We start from the raw sequence: 20,916 nt of genomic DNA on the forward strand, positions 1-20,916 counted from the left end.
ACTGCTGCTGCAAAACAACAAATTTCATGGCACATGCCAGTGATATTAAACCTGACTCTGATTAACTGCCTAAAGCAGTATTTTGCTAACTTTTGATATATTCAACCAGTGCTTCCAAATTATTTCAAATTTCATTTTTTTAAAAAAAATAGTTTGCTATCCAAGCCTGTGTGTTGATACTGCTGAGACGACAGGCCATAAATCTTCAGCACATGACTTGATCATACTACTGATGAGACGTTACAGTAGTTGCCTTTTCTATTTAGAGTTAGGGTGCAGATCAAACCCGTCAGGAGCTTCGAGCTACACTGCACAGAAACCCCAGCCTAATCACAGGACAATTTACAACGGCCAATTAATCTACTAACCCGTACGTCTTTGGACTATGGAATCCGAAGCACCCGGTAAAACCCAACACGTTCCTGGGGAGAACGTACCAGACAGTACCAGAATTGAACTCTGAACCCCAGAACATCCCAAACTGTAACATTGTCACGCTAAGCACTGCGCTAGCGTGGCACCCACTTAACACCGAGTGGAGTTAATTATGTAGAAAATAAGATTGTATTCCCTTTTAAGAAAGGTATGCAAATTGTGGTCCCCGAGGGATAATTTCAAAAGCAAAGAGCTTGTCACATGTGAGGGAAGTAAGTTTATTCATTCATTGCTTTGATATCCAAACATTGTTGACATTGCCATTTTTACTGACCCTTGAGCCTATGGTGACCCTCACTGACCCATGATGAACTGGAGTCTATTTGCATTTCCTCACCGCCATCTCAAATCAAGGACAGACCGATTAGGATCCAACCTTGATTTGACAAATTTGAAAATTCTGGAACCGCTCACAGGCCACGTAGTCTCTCGAAAGTAATAACTAGTTAAGTCAAGTCGATGTGGCCCAGATCTGACATATGTAGATTTGACAAGTGGTGAGAGTGACACAGGCCATTTGTACTCTTCTAGTATCAAACCAGCTCTTCACCTTTGCCTTGGATACACTGGCTCCAAATCTACATGGTCGGCAAGTTTGGACCGAGCTTGCTTCAACACTCAACTGGGAAAATGAAATCCTAACTCTGCCATGCACGGTCCCAAGCCCGACTGCAAAAGGAGGAGGGTTGGGCATGGAGCTAGCAACCCCTTCCCATAAAAACCTGGAGATACAAAAATGCTAAAAGACCTCACCCCTGGGAGAAGGATTTTCGATGGGCTACACTTGGAAAGACCGAAAGAGTGGTCCAGGACAGTGGACTCTGACGAGCTGCTCTCAGCAGCCTATGCCTCAGTTGGAGTGATGGGCTTAAGAAAAAGAAGAAGCAGAAATAAAATCTTGCCCTTATAGATCCAGTTGACACACTGTCCATGTTGAGAGTGCTATGGAGATATACCATACCTGAGGTATTTACACATATCCAGTTACAAAGTGGGTGACTGGGAAGTTTTGAACACATTACCCGAAAATGACATTAAGTACCTGTAGTTGCCAGAGAACTTGTTCAGTTTATTCCAAGACCATTCAAACCTAAAATGTAACTTGCTTCCAGTTTAACAGTCACCTTGCTTTCTGCAGTGTTACAGCAACCAAGTTTGGAGTTTCAGATCTGCAGAGCACATCGTTTCCCACAATGGTGGGATGTTGCACGTCACAGTGATATTCCACTGAAGAGAAACTGCACTACAACTAGATCAAGCAGGTTTTCTGGTCTCATTCTCTGAAGTAGATCTCCCACTTCTGGTGAACTCAGAATGAAACTAGAGTTGTTCAAGTTCTATTAAGACCAAGGCTGGATTCACTTTTAGGGAATTAAATCCACACTGACTAATTCAGGGGCTCCCAACCTTTTGTATGCCATTGACCCCTCCCATTAATCAAGGGGCCCATGGGCCTCAGGTTGGCAACCCCCAGGGATAATTGGTTATATTTGTAATTGACAGGGAAGTTTTAAAGGAAATATCAATGACACAATCAGAACAGATCAAGTGGATCAACAAACTTATAATATGTTGTTTGGTAGAGTAACAGATTGAGATGAAATTCAGAAACATATAATAATGAATTCTCTCTGATTATTACTAAATATATAAATTATCCAAAAAAAAAAATCACAACCCATGCTTTAGTATTTAATGTGATTGAACACAGCTCAAATTTAAACTAAATCAATGACCCCAGTGTAAAGCTACTGTAGGATTCCTGGGAAACCAAAACAAAAAGGCTCAGCCCCACAAGGAAGTGAAATTCATGGACAGCTTTGTCTACATAGCTGTTCAGCGATCACTGCTAGATTACGCATCTGCAGTAACTCTTACCTGCTAATGTACATTCAGTTGGTTATTTACCTGTTAATGCCTATTTACATCATCTTAAACTTAAAGCAATGATGTGGATGGAAAAAAAAATCAGCTTCCCTCCTGGACCCATTTGCTCAATTTTAACAATAGTATGAATGCTATTATATTTTTTTCTTGTTTCAATATAACCAATCACTGAGTAAAATTCTTCCTCATAGAGCAACTTAAGTTTGATAGTTCACCGAAAGTTTGGCCTCTGATTTTCACCTTCTTAATTGGAATTTACCAAAAAGCAAAACAGGTGTATACCCCAAAGAGACCTTCTGGGAAAACTCCACTCTTATGTTCAAACAGAACTTACGTTCACAAATGCATTTTTAAGATTTACAGTGATTTCAAGTATCGTTGTAAAGCTCTCCCCAATGTTCGTTTATCCCTATTGAGGCCCATTAGCCTCTGTAACTGCTCGCACTGAAAAGGTGTGAATGCCGGCACATGTCCCATCACTGGGAAAAGTGACAGGTTCTACATCAGCGCTCTAAGATTATGAATGCTGCCCATCGCAAGCAATTTAACTTGTTGAACCATGGGCTCTTTGACCTTCCCGACACAAGATTTCCCTTTATTCTATGGCTGGACTTTGACTTGTGTGAACCCTGGCGTGTCGTTTGAGGTTAGTCATGGAAGCACATGAATAGTTGCACTGCTCACACTGGAAGGTTTCGCTCTGGAGGTGGTTCCTCATGTGTCGCTTCAGATTGCCCATCTGGGCAGAGACGTAGTTACACTGTGAACATTTATACGGCCTCTTATAGTTGTGTATGTTCATGTGTCTTATGAGGTTGCTCTGATACTGAGAGGCAAAGCTACACAACTTGCAAGTGAAGACTTTCTGCTCTTTGCCAGTGCTATTTTCACTCTCCCCCTCCTGCTTTATCACCGCACTCGCCTCGTGACTCTGCTTGTGGAGCTTAAGGGCCTCTCTGCTCTCACACACAAGCTTGCACTGGGGGCACTGGAAGGGCTTCTTTCCTGTGTGTGTTTGAAGGTGCCGCTTAACGTTGACCATCTGGGTGGAAGCATAATCGCACTGAGTGCACTTAAAGGGTTTTTCTCCTCTGTGACTCCTGATGTGTCTGTTGAGGTTTCCCAGCTCAGTACTTTTGTAATAGCACTGAGAGCATTTATACTGTCTCTTCCATTTCAAATTTCTACAGCTGGGCCGCATGTCATCACTTTCAAGGTGTTCTTCCTGCGAGCAGGGATCATCCTCGCTCTCTGTTTTTATGTCCTTTTGGAAAAGTTCAAACGTATTGGATGAGGAGGGATTAGTTTGGTCAGACGCTTGCTTGATATGGGTCTGTAAGTGCCTCTTCAAGTTTGCAAAGTTAATTGAAGCATAGCTGCACTTCTTACATTTATATGGTTTTATACCCAAGTGAATCTGGATGTGACGCTTGAAATTCCCACTTTGCTTGGTGCTGTAGTTGCAATGAGAACACTGGTATTCACTATTGCTAGTGCTGAGAGTTTTCATGTGCGTTTTCATGTGCATTATGAAATGGTTAGGGTACTGGGTGACAAAATTGCACGACTTACAAGAGAAAATGTTTTCACTATCTTTACCTGTGTGTACCTCAGCGGAAGGGGTCTGGGGATCATTGTGTTCAGAGTCCATGTTGTGTGTTTTAATGTGGCTCATTAGCTCATCTGGGTACTGGGTAATGAAGTCACACAGGTTGCAAGAGAAATCTTTCGGGGCAGTTTCAGCCTTGCTTTCCTCCTGGTGCTGCGATGCCGTTTCATCGTCCAGGTGGCTCTGTAAGTGCACTTTCCAGCTCGTCGCACTGCTGCTACAATAAGTGCACCAGTCACACTTGAAGGGCTTTATATCTGGGCCATTCCTCTGGGCACCCTCCACCTTCTCAGCCACGTCCGCGTGAGTTTTCACGTGCCTCGCAAGGATACTGGGGTACCGCGCCTTAAAATCGCACAGCTCACAAGGAAAGGATTTCTCGGATTTTGCCAGACTGCTGCCTTCGCCTGGTGAGGCCTTCTCCATGTGCGTTTGTCTGTGCCGTTTCAGATTCTCCATTCGGCTGCAGGTGTAACTACACTCGTCACACTGGAAGGGCTTCTCCCCGGTGTGGATCAGTATGTGCCGTTTGAGGTTACCCTGTTGTACTGTGGCATACGAACAATAGTGACACTTGTATGGCTTTTCTGCGTTGTGAGTTTTCATGTGCCTCATGAGATGACCTGGATACTCTGAGACAAAACTGCACAGCTTACAGGCATAAAGCTCCTGAGGCTTCTCACTCCCCTCCCACGTCAGTGATTCTTTCTTGATGTGACCCTCCTTATGGTCCCTGAGCTCCTCTGCACTGGCGCACGTACAGTAGCAGATGCCGCACTTGAAGGACTTGGGCCGCGTGTGCGTTAATAGGTGCCGCTTGAGGTTTCCGGACTGGTGAGACGCGTATTCGCACTGGTCGCACTTGAAGGGTTTTTCTCCCAGGTGAATGCGCAGGTGTCTCTGGAGATTCCCCGACAAGGACGACACGTAATTACAGTACGTACATTTATAAGGCTTCTTTTCCCCGCTTCCGCTGCTCGTTGTGTGCTCTTGTTGATGTTGCTTAAGCTCCGTCATGTTACCACAGACACAGTCACACAAGCGGCACTTGAGTGACCTTTTGTGCATATGAGTTTGTCTGTGTCTCTTGAGGTGCCCAGACTGGTAGGTTGCATAGTCACACTGGTCACACTTAAAGGGTTTCTCTCCAAGATGAATTCTTGTGTGCCTTTGGAGATTCCCCAGCAATAACGATGTGTAATCACAATACGAACACTTGTAAGGTTTTTTGTCCCCGGCGCCCATTTCAGCCGGCTCGGATGGGACTGAATCACTCGTACTCTGCTCACTCACTGGAGGTTTCACCTCATCCGGTGACAGCTTGACCTTAACGTGAATCTGCTTGTGCTGCCTCAAATCCATTGCGTTACTGCAGACGTAGCCGCAGTGCCGGCAGCTGAGCATCTTCTCACGTGTGTGCGTCAGCAGGTGGCGTTTAAGGTTCCCCATCTGACAAGAGGAGTAACTGCACTTGTCACACTTAAAGGGCTTTTCCCCCAGGTGGATACGCGTGTGTCGCTGCAGGTTCCCCAGCAGCGGCGAGGCGTAGCTACAGTACAAACATTTATAAGGCTTCTCCTCACTACTTTCCTTCACCTCGACTGTGTCTGCTTGTGGATTGTCCATTGACCCTTTGTCATCTTTGTGGTTTTGCTTGTGCCTCATTAAATCAGCCATACTTTCCCCTTCGTACTCACACTGGCCGCATTTGAAGCACTTTTTCCTCGAGTGCGTCAGCATGTGTCGTTTGAGATTACCCATCTGGACGGAAGCATAGTCACACTGGTTACAGATGAAGGACTTCTTCTGGGTATGGATTAGCTTGTGCCGTTTCAGGTTCCCTGACTGGCCGGTTGCATAGTAACACTGGTCGCACTTGAAGGGCTTCTCTCCAAGGTGAATGCGGATATGGCGCTGCAGATTCCCCATTAGTGATGATGTGTAGTTGCAATACGAGCAGTTGTAAAATTTCTTCTCACTTCCCATGGCAGCAGAGGTATTACCCGTTTGCGAGGGCACAGGTTTCCTCGAAACTGTGCCGTCCTTCATTTCTGTTGAAGGCTGGCTCGCGTGCTGAGCTGGGGTTATCATATGATCGCAGGCAATGTGACAGCCAGTGCACTCGACTGGCCTTCTCTGGGACTGGTCAGGTTCTTTGACACACCGTGAAGCCTTCTGGCCTTCGTGAATCAGGAAATGATGCTTCAATTTGTCTGCCTGCTTAGCTGTGTAACTGCAGTACGAACATTTGTACAGTTCCTCATCACCCGGTACTTTGGTTTGGCTGAGACTTTCACAGTACAAGGAAGATTCCTCAAGACTACAGTCCTCTTCCAGTGCAACTTCCATGCTGGCTTCCAGATGACACTGACTGACAAAGCCGTTCGTCTGGGGAAAGGGGGCATCACGACTGTCCCGGGAAGCGCTGGGTGGCCTGGCAGTAGATTCCGCTTGGGCAGCCGTCTGGAAATCCTTTTCAACCTTGAGTCTTTTGCAGCTTGGGGGAAAATCACCATTGTCGCCCGCATCAGCAAACTCCAAGCCACCAGAACCTGTAAACAGAAACCAATAGAAACAATTTACCAGATGCTGCCAGCCAGCAAGCACAAACAAGATTCAGCATATGCTTTAAAACCAATACTTCAAATACATTTTAAAACGGATTCACTTTCAAGGCCTCTACAACTCATGTTCTCAGCAGTATTTATTTTTAGTGTTTTTAAAATTTGCACTATTTGTTTTGCTTTGCACATTGGCTCTTTGTCAGCCTTTATTTATGAAGAGCTTTTCATAAATTCCATTGTAATTCTTTATTTTCCTGTAAATGCCTGCAAGAAAATGAATTTCAAGGTAGTATATAAAACCACAAGACATAGGAGCAAACTGGGCCATTCAGCCCATTGAGTCAGCCCTGCCATTCCATCATGGTTGATTCATCATCCATCTCAACCCTATTATATGGGGACACATACACAATTTGATAATAAATTTACTTTGATTTTGCCATTCTGTTAGTGGAGCTGGAAGTTAAGGTGAGCAGCAATCACAAAGTAGAACATCTTACACGTCAACAGAGCACTGGGATTTTTCCAAATTCTGACTCTTGAAAGGCTTACCAGTATGTCTGGTTTTAAGCAGTGCATTAAACAAACTGAACTCATACAAATACTGATTAAAGAAAATGTAATTGATAAGCTGTACAGAAAAGTAAAACTTGTCATGCCATATCAAAAGATTGCGCTCTCTCATTCAATTTGAATTCAAACAAGAGGGAGAGAATTGGAAAAAAACTTTCATTCTGTACCCCAACAAACTGAAGTTCACAAGTTACTGAAGATTTGTTTAAAAGTACTTTTATTCTAAAAGTTGAACGATCATTCCTAATGGCCAGTAATAATAATTAATAACAACCAGAATTTTAATTATGGAGAAATTTTCATACAGATGATGCAGTTCAAAGTGCTTTACAATGGAATGAAGTACAAATATAAAAATAAAAAATAAACATGAAAACAAAAGACAAAAAGCTGTTTGTTACAAGCAAGGTTAAATAAATGGGTTTTTGAGTAGGTGTTTAAATTTATCAAGTGAGTCCGCATTCCTTATAGTTTTAGGTATTGAATCCCGCAGTTTAGGAGCACAGTTCAAAAAAGCTGACCTGCCAAATACCTTTTGAAGGAGGTTGTTTAAATTTAAGAGGCTGTTGGAAGAAGATCTGAGAGGTCGAGTAGCATTATAAAGCGAAAGCAATTCTGTGATGAACGCCAGTCCCAGATCATAAAGAGCTTTAAAATCAATTCTCAAAGATACAGGATACAGTAGGAGTGATATTAGAGCTTTCAAACCAAGAATACTTGATATAATTCTTCACTAACATGTGAATTCACCATCTAGTCGACAGAGCAATTTTGGTAGACTGCTGTGTTCAGATGCCATGTTGCTGGCATTTCCAGTACACCATCTGGCAAACAGTTAAGGTAAGGGCAAGCCTTTCCATTAGCAAACATTGCATCATTCCCAGAATCATACGGTTAACTGAGCAGGCCAGTGATTACTAAGCAATGCTGTACATTCACTGGACCACAGCCAAGCAGAAATTGAAGTGACTGCTGCTGCCGTGTTACCAGAGGAAGATCAGATTGAAACATCAGTGCTGACAGAACAGCAAGCATTGTTGAATAGAAATCAAATTATATCCACACAGCTCTTTAATGTGTGAAGCAGAATAAAAGGCATTCACTTGCAGTGTGCAAATAAAAGGGAGGTTTTGGTTGTGCAACTTAAGATGCTAGTCAGATCCCTTTTATGAGTTAATGATCCTCTTTGAGTGTGTGTACAAATGATCAGTGTTCACAAGACATAGCAGCAGAATTAGGCCATTCAGTCCATCTAGTCTGCTCCACCATTCCATCATGGCCGATTTATTCTCCCTCTCAACCCCCATTCTTCTGCCTCCTCCCCATAACCTTTAAGGCCTTGACTAATAAGACACCATCACCTCCACTTATACCCAGTGACTTGGCCTTCACAGCCATCTGTGGCAGACCTTAGCTCGCCAGGAACTGAATTTCTGCGAATAGGTTTTAAAAAGGGGGCGGGGGGAATGACTACGGGTTCACCCCATACAAATTAATAGAGGCGATAAAGTAAAAGTTGGATAACTTTGAATGGCTCTCATCCGGAAGTTTACTGAGCTCCACGCAGTTTACCGAAAAGGACGCTGACACGCACAGTATTGGTTGTAGCACTTAACGCATTGCCTTGCAGTGCCAGCAACCTGGGATTCAATTACCGCTCATCTGTAGGGAGTTTGTATGTTCTCCCCATGACCGCGTGGGTTTTCTCCAGGTACTTCAGTTTCCTCCCACAGTCCAAAAGCATATCGGTTAGTAGGTCAATTGATCACATGGGTGTAATCAGGTGGCATGGGTTCATTGGGCCAGAAGTGCATGTACCCACGTTGTACCTCTAAATAAATAAATGCCACCAAGTACAGGGTACATCAGTTTTCTTTGAGCCAGGTAGGATGGCAAGAAAGACCAAGTTATGGAGAACTGATAGATAAAACAAAAGACTCATTTTCCTTCTCCGTTTTCTAAAAATTCCTGGGTAAGATGCAATCAATACTTCTTGAAATGATAGTTCTGTAGAGTTAAATATAAAACTGTAAAAATAATTCTGCCAAAGCAAAGTCTAGCTGTTCGGATCACAGCTGCAATCTACTCAGATTCTTAAACCAAAACTACTTCAAGTTTGCACAAGAATTCAGTCAAGCACACTTTCTTGGACAATTAAATTGCTTGAAAAAGTTTAATTTTAATAAGATCCTCTGATACAAGCAAGGAACAAAAGCTAAATTGAGCTTCAGTCACTGGAAGTAATGCTACTCTGCTGAAATTTATCTTCTCTGCTTAAACAGTACAATTATTGTGCAAATGCCAAGTAGTGCAGTAATTCTACTTCAAGTGGATTTAGGCCCAGAGTACTGAAGAACTTAAGCCAAGAAGGAAAAGTTTATTTACCTTGAGCACTCAAATATGTGGATTTGTAAAAATCACTCCAGTTATAGAACAGCTATTAAAGTCTCCAACTGATACAAAAAAATCTTCTAACACAAGGTCACAAAGTCCTTTCCTTTAGTTGTGTGCCAAAGACACTGAGTAAAACATTTGATATTAGATATAAAATAAGGCTGAGTTTTGTTCCTCGCGTGACCTGAACTAGCATGATGTTGTCGATGTATGTAACTACTCAAAAACCCACCACACTTCACGAACTCAAGCCCAGCTCTACTGTTATTGCCTTATTAGCCACACGCCTCCGAGGATTGGCATCTAGTCATGGTGGACAGGCTTGTGAGCTCCTGAGATTCTGACTGCGATGTCATCTGGAGCTTAGCTGCTGCTAAGGTCAAGGTGGAAGGTTCCAGACAAAGAGCGATCCAACCAAGACCTCCACAGTAGAGCTGGCGGAAGATAATGATACATCACGATGGAGCAAACGTGGAGGAAGGCTGCAGCAGTGAAAAGCCCCCAGTCGTCCTGCATTCTATGCCACTGGGCCCTGACCTGTCAAGGACCATGTGGTGGCTGCACGTGCATCAGCCTCCCCACATTAAACAAGGTCATGCACGGGTGTTCTTCATCAAGGGAATCCTCTCTAACACCCCAGAATATGTGGGTTCCAGATCAGTCTTGACATCTACCTGAGGGCTCACCAATAGACAACCCCCAAATGAGAACATTACACTCAACTCAAGGATCTCACTACTGTTAACGATAACAGTCCAAATTTGAAAAGATACATAAACTCGGTCAAGTTCTTTTCCCCCCAGGATCAAGGTTTAACTTTATTCTCCATATACATTTACATGTATTAGGAATTTATTGTCGTGGGTTGGTCAGGCTACAACACTCAACAATTGAACAACATGAACTTCATTCTGAATGCAATTTGTTTAATTTTACTGCTTGCACGTTTTTTTGTTTCTGCACATTGTGTGGTGGACATTTTTTTAAAATGAGTTCTATTGGATTTCTTTGTTTTGTGGCTGCCTGTAAGAGATGTATCTCAAGGTTGTATATAGTATACATATCTTGATAATAAATTTACCTTAAACTTCAAATTATAAGGAATCACATGAAAACAATGATTGAAGTATGGATATGGAATCAAATGTGCATAAATACAGATACTAGCATATATTTCAGATGTTAACAGCATTATAAAAAGTGGTTAAAGTGCAGTACCTTGCTGTGAAGCCTAGGGGAAAGAAACTTTTTAAGATGCGTGAAGTTTTTGGTTTAACAGCCCTACAGCGCTTTCCAGAAGGGGGTTTTGGAAATGGCAATGGTAGAGGAATTATTACTTCAATAATTCTTACTAAATAATGGCCAAGTCCAATGTTCTAACATGTAGATCATATAAAAGATTTTAATTATCTTCAACTAAACAAAACAGCATTCCTCTGGGGCCAAGGTGCAAAACACATTACCAACAGCACACAGCACAAATAGCACATATGATTACAATTTCAGAAAAATAGTCACAAAGGGTAAAAAAAAAGGGTAAAAAGGGTAAAAAGTCACAAAGCCCCTGAGCTGTCCTGGTCCACCTTGTTTTTCCACCAAGTGAACACTGGAGGGCCATTGAGAGCTAAATTCCTGCACTCCAGCTGCTTATCGTCATCTCTTTAAAGAACCATTATCAGCACATCATTAACATGTATAGTCAAATGTAATGCTGGTTAAATCCTCAGTTCAGATACTCTTCTGCAAGTCACTGAAATTATGGCCTGGCCTTTCTCAAACATTAGGTAGCTTTCTATCCCTAGTCCAAAGACACTGTCACCTGAAGTGGTCAGATCATTAGTTCAGCAAAGTTTGGACTTCAAGTGGTCACTCTTAAATCCATCACTTAAATTCCTTTTCAAGAATATATAACATTAAAGTACCCGAACCAGAAAGACAAAATATAATTTTAATTTTAGATTATTGCACAACAAAGATTATATATTAATCCTGGCAATGCTTTACAGTGCCATCTATAAGATCAGGGTTCAATTCTCACTGCTGTCAGTAAGGAGTTTGTACATTTATTTATTTAGAGACACAATGCGGAATAGACACATCGGCCAGTAACCCAGCTATTTAACACTAGCCAAAACACAGGACAATTTACAATGACCAATTAACTTACTAACTGGTACAGTCGGCCCTCCTTATCCACGAGGGATTGATTCCGGGACCCCCTGTGGATACCAAAATTCGTGGATGCTCAAGTCCCTTATTCAAGCTGTCTCAGTGCGGTGGATATTAAGAACCGGCGGCAGAGATCTGAATCCACAGTGTTTCTGTTTGCGAAAATAATCACGAACACGATTGAAAATAAAGTGGAAATAATAAAGTGATCGGAAAGAGGTGAAACGCCATCGTTCATTAGAAAAGCATTAGGCTACATCGGTCAACGATCGGAACAATTTTAAAGGATAAAGTGAGAAAGGCTCTGCCCCGATGAAAGCTACAATTATTACTAAGCAACACAGTGGTTTAATTATTGGTTTGGGGTTTTTGATCCTCAACATCAACCCGGCACGGTGGAAAGCGCACTCGGGAGCAATCTGTCCCAAGTCCCAAGAACTTTTGTTCCCGAGCCCGGCGCTGAAACATATGCTCTTAAGTGTTTTATATGCATAAAAAGGTAAAATATATACTACATACTAAGACAAACATTTGACTAACATGCTAAATAATACCGATGTACCTGCTTTGACTTACTTAGTAAGAGAAGTTCTAATTTTTTTTCGATCCCGATCCACGATAACCCAGGCACATCTTCCCGTATACTTTAAATCATCTCTAGATTACTTATAATACCTAATACAATGTAAATACTATGTAAAATAGTTGTTACACTGCATTGTTTAGGGAATAATGACAAGAAAATAAAGTCTGTACATGCTCAAACAACAAGTGCTGGAAGAGCATGGTTTTCGCGATTGGTTGAATTCACGCATGCGGAATTCGCGGATAAGGAGGGCCGACTGTATGTATTTGGACTGTGGGTGGAACCCAAAGCACTCAGAGGAAACCCACGAGGTCACAAGGTGTGGTGAACTACATATACCAGAGTGGTTTGCTCCCAACAGACCCCTGCTGACTGCTCCTGTGGCTCCTCCCACAAACCCCTGTATAAAGGCGAATGAGGCCTGAGGCCGGCCCTCATTCTCCAGGATGTTGTGTTGTTCATTCTTCCAGTCAATAAAAGCCGATATCTCACTTCTTACGTCTCTGAGTGAGTTATTGATGGTGCATCACAAGGAGAATACACAAACTCCTTACAAATGGTGCCACAAATTAATCCCGAACTCCCATGCCCCAAGCTGTAGTAACATAGTGCTAACCGCTACACTACTGTGATGCCCCTCAAATGTTCTTTCAATGTCCACATGGGTTTCCTCCCACATTCCAGAGATGTACAGTTATGGTTAGTAAGTTATGGACACACTATGTTGGCACTGGAAACATGGCAACTCTGGAGCGTTGCCCCCAGCAAAATTCTTGATGATTTGATTCAAATGACTCATTTCACTCTGTTTTGATGTGCATGCGTCAAATAAATCTGAACTTGAAAAAAATCTTTTAACTGCAGGTGTTTGTGCTTTAATCGGAAGAACATCTGTAAATGAATTGAGTTTAAAAGCAAAAATTACAAGGATATTCATCCCAAATGGTTAAAAAAAAATCAAACTTTCTTAAAATAGTTAAATGTACTGAAAGATTCATTCTAAGCTTGGCTGCATAGTACTGATGTTTTAGCAGTTTGTTCAATCTTGAGAAATTTTATAGACCAATATAAAAATGGATGACATAGAAATTAAAGAAAATAGTAATTTTCTTCAAATACATACGGATATTGGAATGTAAATGAAAATTTAAAATTTGTACAAGACCTAAAGATCATTTAGTAGGAATACCATTGCACTGGACAAAATGGCTCTTAAACTGAGTCACACGGACAACTGGGAATTCTATTGAACTCAAAAACAATGGCCTGTTTGGACAATAATTAATGGCATTAGGAACTTGTGAACTGTGGAAGGAAAAGAATTTCAGGATGTATATTGTATACATTTCTCTGACGTTAAATGTACCTTCGAAACCCTTTGAAACACAGTCAACGGAGGTCGCTCTTGCATGACGATTATAATTTCCACCAAAAAAAATTCAGAGTATTGGTTACATAGACTTTATTTTCATTTATTTCACCATTTTGTGCAAATCCTCGCCAAGGACAGCATTTGTTCCCGCCAAGATTCTAACAAGAAAGCACCTTAAACTTCTGCAACCCACATGGTGAAGATAGTCCTGCATTATTACTGAGGAGGCAGCAGATCAGAACCTAGATCCAGTGACATTTATGTCTTCACTGGCCACAGGAGTAGTACTAGATGATTGGGTGGTGGAAAATGTTATCCCTTTGTTCAAGAAAAGCAAGAGGTATAATCCTGGGAATTATAGTCTTACGTCAGTGGAGGGCAAGTTTATATATTTATTTTTTATTTAGAGATACGGCACAGAACAGGCCCTTCCAGCCCACTGAGCTGAACCACACCCCCCCTCCCCCCAGCTCATCTATTTAACCCTAGCCTAATCACAGGACAATTTACAATGACCAATTAACCTACTAACCTGTACGTCTTTGGACTGAGAGAAAACTCGAGTGGTCACAGGAGGAACGTACAAACCCGAGGATGCTGGAATTGACCTCTGGGCTCCGAAACACCATGAGGTGTGATAGCATCGCGCTACACTGCTCAGGTGTTGGAGGAGAACCTTAGAGACAGGACTTCTGAGCATTTGGCGAAGCCTAGTCTTTTTAGGGATAGTCAGACAAAGTGCTGGAGGAACTCAGCAGGCCAGCCAGTATCTATGAGAAAAGTACAGTCGACGTTTCGGGCAGAGACCCTTTGGCAAGACTGGAGAAAAAAAGATGATTTAAAAAGGTGGGGGGAGGGGAGGGAGAAACACAATATGACAGGTGAAACTGGGAGGGGGAGGGATGAAGTAAAGTGTTGGGAAGTTGATTGGTGAAAGAAACACAGGGCTGGAAAAGGGGAATCTCAAAGAAGACAGAAGGTCATGGAAGAAAAAAATGGGAAGGGGGAGGGCAGAGGGAGGCGATGGGCAGGCAAGGAGGTGAAGTAAGCGAGGGAAATGGGGATGGGAAATCCTGAAAAGGGGGGGGGGGGGGATTTACTGAAAGTTTGAGAAATTGATGTTCATGCCATCAGGTTGGAGGCTACCCAGACAGAATATAAGGTGTTGTTCCTCCAACTTGAGTATGGCTTCATTCCAACAGTGGATGAGGCCATGGACGGACATATCGGAATGGGAATGGGAAGTGGAATTAAAATGGGTGGCTACTGGGAGATCCCACTTGTTCAGGTGGACGGAGCGAAGGTACTTGGTGAAGCAGTCTCTCCCAATCTACATTGGGTCTCACCGATGTACAGAAGGCCACACTGGGAACACTGGATACAACAAATAACCCCCAACAAACACAGGTGAAGTGTCACCATACCTGGAAGGACTGTTTGGGGCCCGAGTGGTAGTGAGGGAGGTGTAAGGGGCAAGAATATCACTTGTTCTGCTTGCAAGGGTAAGTGCCAAGAGGGAGATCAGTGGGGAGGGACAAATGAACAAGGGGGTCGCGTAGGGAGCGATCCCTGCAGAAGGCAGAAAGTGTGGGGGAGGGGGTTGGGAGGGAAAGATATTCTTGGTAGTGGGGTCCCTTTGGAGGTGGCAGAAGTTATGGAGAATTATGTGCTGGATGTGGAGGCTGGTGGGGTGGTAGGTAAGGACAAGAGGAACCCTATCCCTGGTAGGGTGGCGACAGGATGGGGTGAGGGCAGACGTGCATGAAATGGAAGAGATGCGGTCGAGGGCAGTAATGATGGGTGAAGGGAACGCTGCCCTCAACTGAGTCTCCCTATGGTAGACTCATTCAGAGTCAGGAGGTATGGAATCCAAGGAAGCTGAATGGATACAGAATGGCTTGGCCACAGAAGGCAGAAGATGATCAGTGGCTTCATGTACAAAAGGGTTACCTCTCACCTTCTGAATTCCAGTATGTACAGGCTGAGCCATCAAATGATCATCATATGACAAATCTTTCAATCCTGGAATCATTTTCATGAACCTCCTTTGAACCCTTTCCAATGTCTGTTAAGGGGCCCAAAACTGCTCGCAATACTTCAAGTGAGGCCTCACCAGTGTTTTATAAAGCCTCAACATTACATCCTTGCTTTTATATTCTAGTCCTCTTAAAATGAATGCTAACATAGCATTTGCCTTCCTCACCACCAACTCAACCTGCAAACTAACGTTCAGGGAATCCTGAACAAGAACTCTAAGTCCCTTTGAACCTCAGATTTTTGAATTTTCTTTCCATTTTGAAAATAGTCTACCCTTATATTTCTTCTACCAAAGTGCATGACCAGGAAGGATATCAATAAGATTGAAAGAGTGTAGAGAAGATTTACTAGGATGTTGCCGAGTCTGCAGGGAAAGATTGAACAGGTTAGGACTTTATTCCTTGGAGCGTAAAAGAATGAGGGGGGATTTGATAGAGGTTTACAAAATTATGAGGGGTATAGACAGAGTAAATGCGAGTATGCTCTTTCCAGTTAGATTAGGAGAGATGAATACGAGAGGGCAAGGCTTTAGGGTGAAAGGAGAAAAGTTTAGGGAGAAACATTAGGGAGAACTTCTTCACTCAGACAGTGGTGGGAGTGTGGAATGAGCTGCCACCTGACGTGGTAAATGCAGGTTCACTCTTAAGTTTTAAGAATAAATTGGATAGATACATGGATGGGAGAGGTCTGGAGGGTTATGGACTAGGTGCGGGTCAATGGGACTAGCAGAATAAAGTTTCAGCACTGACTAGAAGGGCTGTATGGCCCATTTTCTGTGCTGTGGTGTTCTATGGTTATACACACTTCCTGACACTTCCTTGCCTATTGCCTATTCTCCCAATCTTTCCAAACCCTACTGCAGCCTCTCTACTTCCTCAAAACTACCTTCCTTCCCTCACCTATCTTCATATCATCTGCAAACTTGGCCACAAAGCTATCAATAACATGTGGTTATTTGAGCTACAGACACCTTCCTGTCAACCAGTCTGGTAATTCTTCTCTGACCTCATTAACAAGGCATTTTCGCCCACAGAAATGCTGCTCACTGGATATTTTTTTTGTTGTTTTTCGCACCATTCTCTGTAACCTTTAGAGATTATTGTGTATGAAAATTCCAGGAGATCAGCAGTTTGAGATTCTCAAACAACCCCATCAAGAACAGACAATCATTCCACGGTTAAGGTCACTTAGATCACATTTCTGGTGTTTGGTCTGAACAACCTCTTGACCATGTCTGCATGCTTTTATGCATTGAGTTACTGCCACATGATTTGCTGATTAGATGCTTGCATTGTTGAGCAGACATATCTAATAAAGTGGCCAATTAGTGCAGAAGGTTTACCATAGCCAGAATTAGCAGCTGGAGACAATTATCCAGGAGACAGAGTAGACTTGGCTGTATTAGGACTCGTCAATAACTCAATTGTGTTTCCATTTGCACACATTCCTTAGATAAACCTGTCAGCTTCCATGAGACACAAATAATTATATAGTCTCAACATATTCTGCAATTGGAATGGGCATTAACGTTAATCAACACCCAATTTGGAGGTTGAAGTCCAACAAGTAAAAATACTAATATTGGTTGAATTATCAGGAAGATTTTCCACAAAGCGTAAACTGCAACTTCAAAAAAGAACTTTCCTCGAAAAATACAACGTTCGACTTGAAACAGCCCTGATGTGTTTCCCAAAAGATTGGAAAAAGTCGCAACCTTGAAAACTAATCAGCTATTTAAATGTGAAAGAGTCAGAATAAATAACACTGATGTGGAACAGAATCAGAATGATATAACTGCTTATGAGGACAGTAATGTCTGCTGCTTTTGGCTCAGGCATAGAAGGGCTGCTAAGGTATTTTTTTACATAAGAACATGAGAAATAGAAGCAGGAGTAGGCTATCTGACTCGTCGAGCCTGCTCCACCATTCAATAAGATGATGGCTGATCTGACCATGGGCTCACATCTCCACCTAACTGCCTTTTCCCCATAACCCTTAATTCCCCTACTATACTAAAATAAATTGAACCTTGTCTTAAATATATTTACTGAGGTAGCCTCCATTCCATTGGGCAGATAATTCCACAGATTCACCATTCTTTGGGAAAAGCAGTTCCTCAACTCCGTTCTAAAGCTCCCTTGGATCTTCAGGGTATGTCTCCTAGTTCTAGTCTCACCACCAGGGAAACAACCTTCCTGTCTCTATCTTACCGAAACATGTAAAATTATGAAAGGGATAAATAAGATTTCTTCTCATCCTTCTGAATTCCAGTGAGTACAGTCCCAGGCGACTCAATCTCCCTTCATAGTCTTAACCCCTCGTCTCTGGAATCAACCTGGTGAACCTCCTCTGCACCGCTTCCAAAGCAAGTACAGTCGTCCCTCCTTATCTGCGAATTCAACCAACCGCGAATCGCGAAAACCCGGAAGTGCTCTTCCAGCACTTGTTGTTCGAGCATGTACAGACTTTTTTTTCCTTGTCATTATTCCCTAAACAATGCAGTATAACAACTATTTTACATAGCATTTACATGGTATTAGGTACTATAAGTAATCTAGAGATGATTTAAAGTATATGGGAGGATGTGCTCGGGTTATCGTGGATCGGGATCGAAAAAAATCAGAAGTTCTCTTATTCAGTAAGTCGGAACAGGTACATCTGGTATTATTTAGCGTCAGTTAGTCAAGCATTTGTCTTAGTATGTAGTATATATTTTATCTTTCTATGCATATAAAGCACTTAAGAACGCATGTTTCAGCGCTGTACTTGGGAACTTATACCCGAGTTCGATCCAGTGACAGATCGCTCCCGAGCGCGCTCTCCACCATGCCGGGTTGATGTGAGGATCAAAAACCCAAAACCCCCAAACCCAATAATTAAACCACTGCGTTGCTTAGTAATAATTGTAGCTTTCATCGGGGCAGAGCCTTTCTCACTTCATCCTTTAAAATTATTCCAATCGTTGACCGGACTGTAGCCTAACACTTTTCCACTGAGCGATGGCGTTTCAACTCTTTCCGATCACTTTATTATTTCCACTTTATTTTCAATCGCGATCGTGATTATTTCTGTGAACAGAAACACAGCAGATTCAGTGTTTTGCCGCTGGGTCCTAATGTCCACTGCACTGAGACACTTTAAATAAGGTCTGGGGTTCTGCTGGGTCCTTAGGTCCACAGCATTGAGCCAGGTTGAATAAGGGACTTGAGCATCCACGAATTTTGGTATCCGTGGGGGGTCCTGGAACCAATCCCCCGCGGATAAGGAGAGCCGACTGTATATCCTTCTTCGAGTAAGGAGACCAGAACTGCACGCAGTACTCCAGATGTGGCCTCACCGGTACTATGTAGTTGCAGCATAAACTCCCTGCTCTTAAATTTAATCCCTCTAGCAATGAAGGCCAACATTCTATTTGCCTTCTTGATAGCCTGCTGCACCTGCAAACCAATCTTTTGTGATTCATGCACAAGGCACTCCCAAGTCTTTCAGTACATACACATTACACAATCTAAGTTTGTTTTTACATTGATAATAGTTTGAAATTGTAAATGCACATTTTCATGTGCAAAGGATTTCAGTTCATTGGGACACATCAGAACCAGTACATTTTGGCCCAATTGAGCAGCTGCCCCAAAGTTTCATGGAAATTGTTAAAAGTGTAAAAAAAGAAAAACTGCTGTTTAACTGAGTGATAAATTAGGTATTTAAATGAAATACAGAACAAACTAGAGCACTATCAGCGTTCCTACAGTACTATAAAACTCTGATCAGTTCCTAATTATTATTGACAGAGGAATTCATCCAGTGCATGCTACTGTGTTTTTCTGACTGACTGTAAATGAACAAAATCAGTGCAGACAATGGACTGCTTTCCAGCAGTGCTTTTAGTGATTGTATCCTTCAAATCTTTGTTTTCATTGTAATATTCAAGATGATTGTTGATACCTTCAAATTCTTCATAGGTCCGAAGTTGAAATAGTAAAACTGCCTCATTTTCACTCCCAACTGTTTCCGGCACCCCCAAGCCTGAATGCTTGTAACCGCAGTGAGCAAGACAGCTCTGAATTAATTGTCTTACTGCTCATTTCTTCTCAACTATCAATGACAAAAATCACTGCTTTTGAACATGAACACACACAATTGACACTATTTAAAAACTGTTTGTTTGAAGCAGTTTAGTGTCTATGGCCATAGCACTGCACGTGATTAACGCTAGTTAGAAACTATTTGGCAACAGCCCCCTGTCTTAATTAAGCTGCATAGTGTTCCAAATAAATGAAGAAAATGCCACTTATTTTGTCGGTTAGTTGTTGTTCTGTAATAGTCGGTTCAAATAATTGGCTTCCCCGATTAATGGATGGCCCAATTAATTGGAATCCATTATATCCTGCAAAATATCAACAGCTGCCAATCCCTCAGCCAACAACTGCCAAATACCACTGCAACTCTGATGCACAACCGAAGCACAGTGCCGTCACGTTTAAATTTCAGTCAGACCTAAAACAAGGAAAAAAAGAACACAGAATAGCACCACAATGGACTGGCCATTCAGCCCACAATGTGGGGGAATTTATACTAAATACTCTCCTCCTGTGTATTACGCATATATTTCCATTCCCTTCACATTCATGTGTCATATCTGAAAGACAGTTAAACCCCAAACTCCCTGCTTCCACTGCTACCTCTGGTAACCTATTCCGTGGCCTGTCCTTGCAGCCCTTCATAAATAAAGACAACAACAGCTATCCAGTAGTCTTCCAGTACCTCACTTGTGCCCAATGACATCAGCACCCAGCAATTTTTTCCCAGCTTCCCACAATATCCTGGGATCCACTTACTGGCAGAGAACCTTGCGTGTGTTGTTTAGAACTGGAGGAACGATGATTAATTATTTACCTTCCTATCTGAGATCACTAACCAAAAGGTGGACTACCAACCATTCCACAATCTCTTTGACCCACTACGGTCAGGAAGGAGGTACAGGAGCATCAGGACTGGGACTCCCAGACTGGGTAACAGCTTCTTCCCTCAGGCTGAGAGACTAATGTATACCCTACCGCCACCGAGGTCTCGTCACTAGCACAGCTAGCTGTTTACCTGTGCTACATACTACATGCACAGTGAATTATCTTCTGTGAACATATTTATGGCAATTTTGTTTTATGTGGTGCGTGATATATGTTTCGTAAGTGCACTGTGGTCTGGAAGAACATTGTTTTATTTGGTTGTATACATGTACAGTCAGATGACAAGCTTGAATTTGAGTTTAACATCCTAACTGCTGGTTGCT

The 20,916-nt window shown here is 42.4% G+C and overlaps 1 protein-coding gene across 1 annotated transcript in view; it reads right to left on the reverse strand.

The window, feature by feature from the left end:
* Nucleotides 1-639: 639 nt before the first annotated feature.
* The window catches only part of LOC140733017 (uncharacterized), a 54,880-nt gene continuing 34,603 nt past the window's right edge, over nucleotides 640-20,916 (reverse strand). Inside the window, exon 2 of the mRNA XM_073055781.1 lies at nucleotides 640-6,483. Coding sequence (XP_072911882.1) covers nucleotides 2,918-6,483 — 3,566 coding nt within the window. The 3' untranslated portion in view covers nucleotides 640-2,917. The remainder of the gene's footprint in view (nucleotides 6,484-20,916) is intronic.

Source organism: Hemitrygon akajei, chromosome 9, assembly GCF_048418815.1.
Source record: "Hemitrygon akajei chromosome 9, sHemAka1.3, whole genome shotgun sequence".
In the NCBI taxonomy this organism is placed as follows: domain Eukaryota; kingdom Metazoa; phylum Chordata; class Chondrichthyes; order Myliobatiformes; family Dasyatidae; genus Hemitrygon; species Hemitrygon akajei.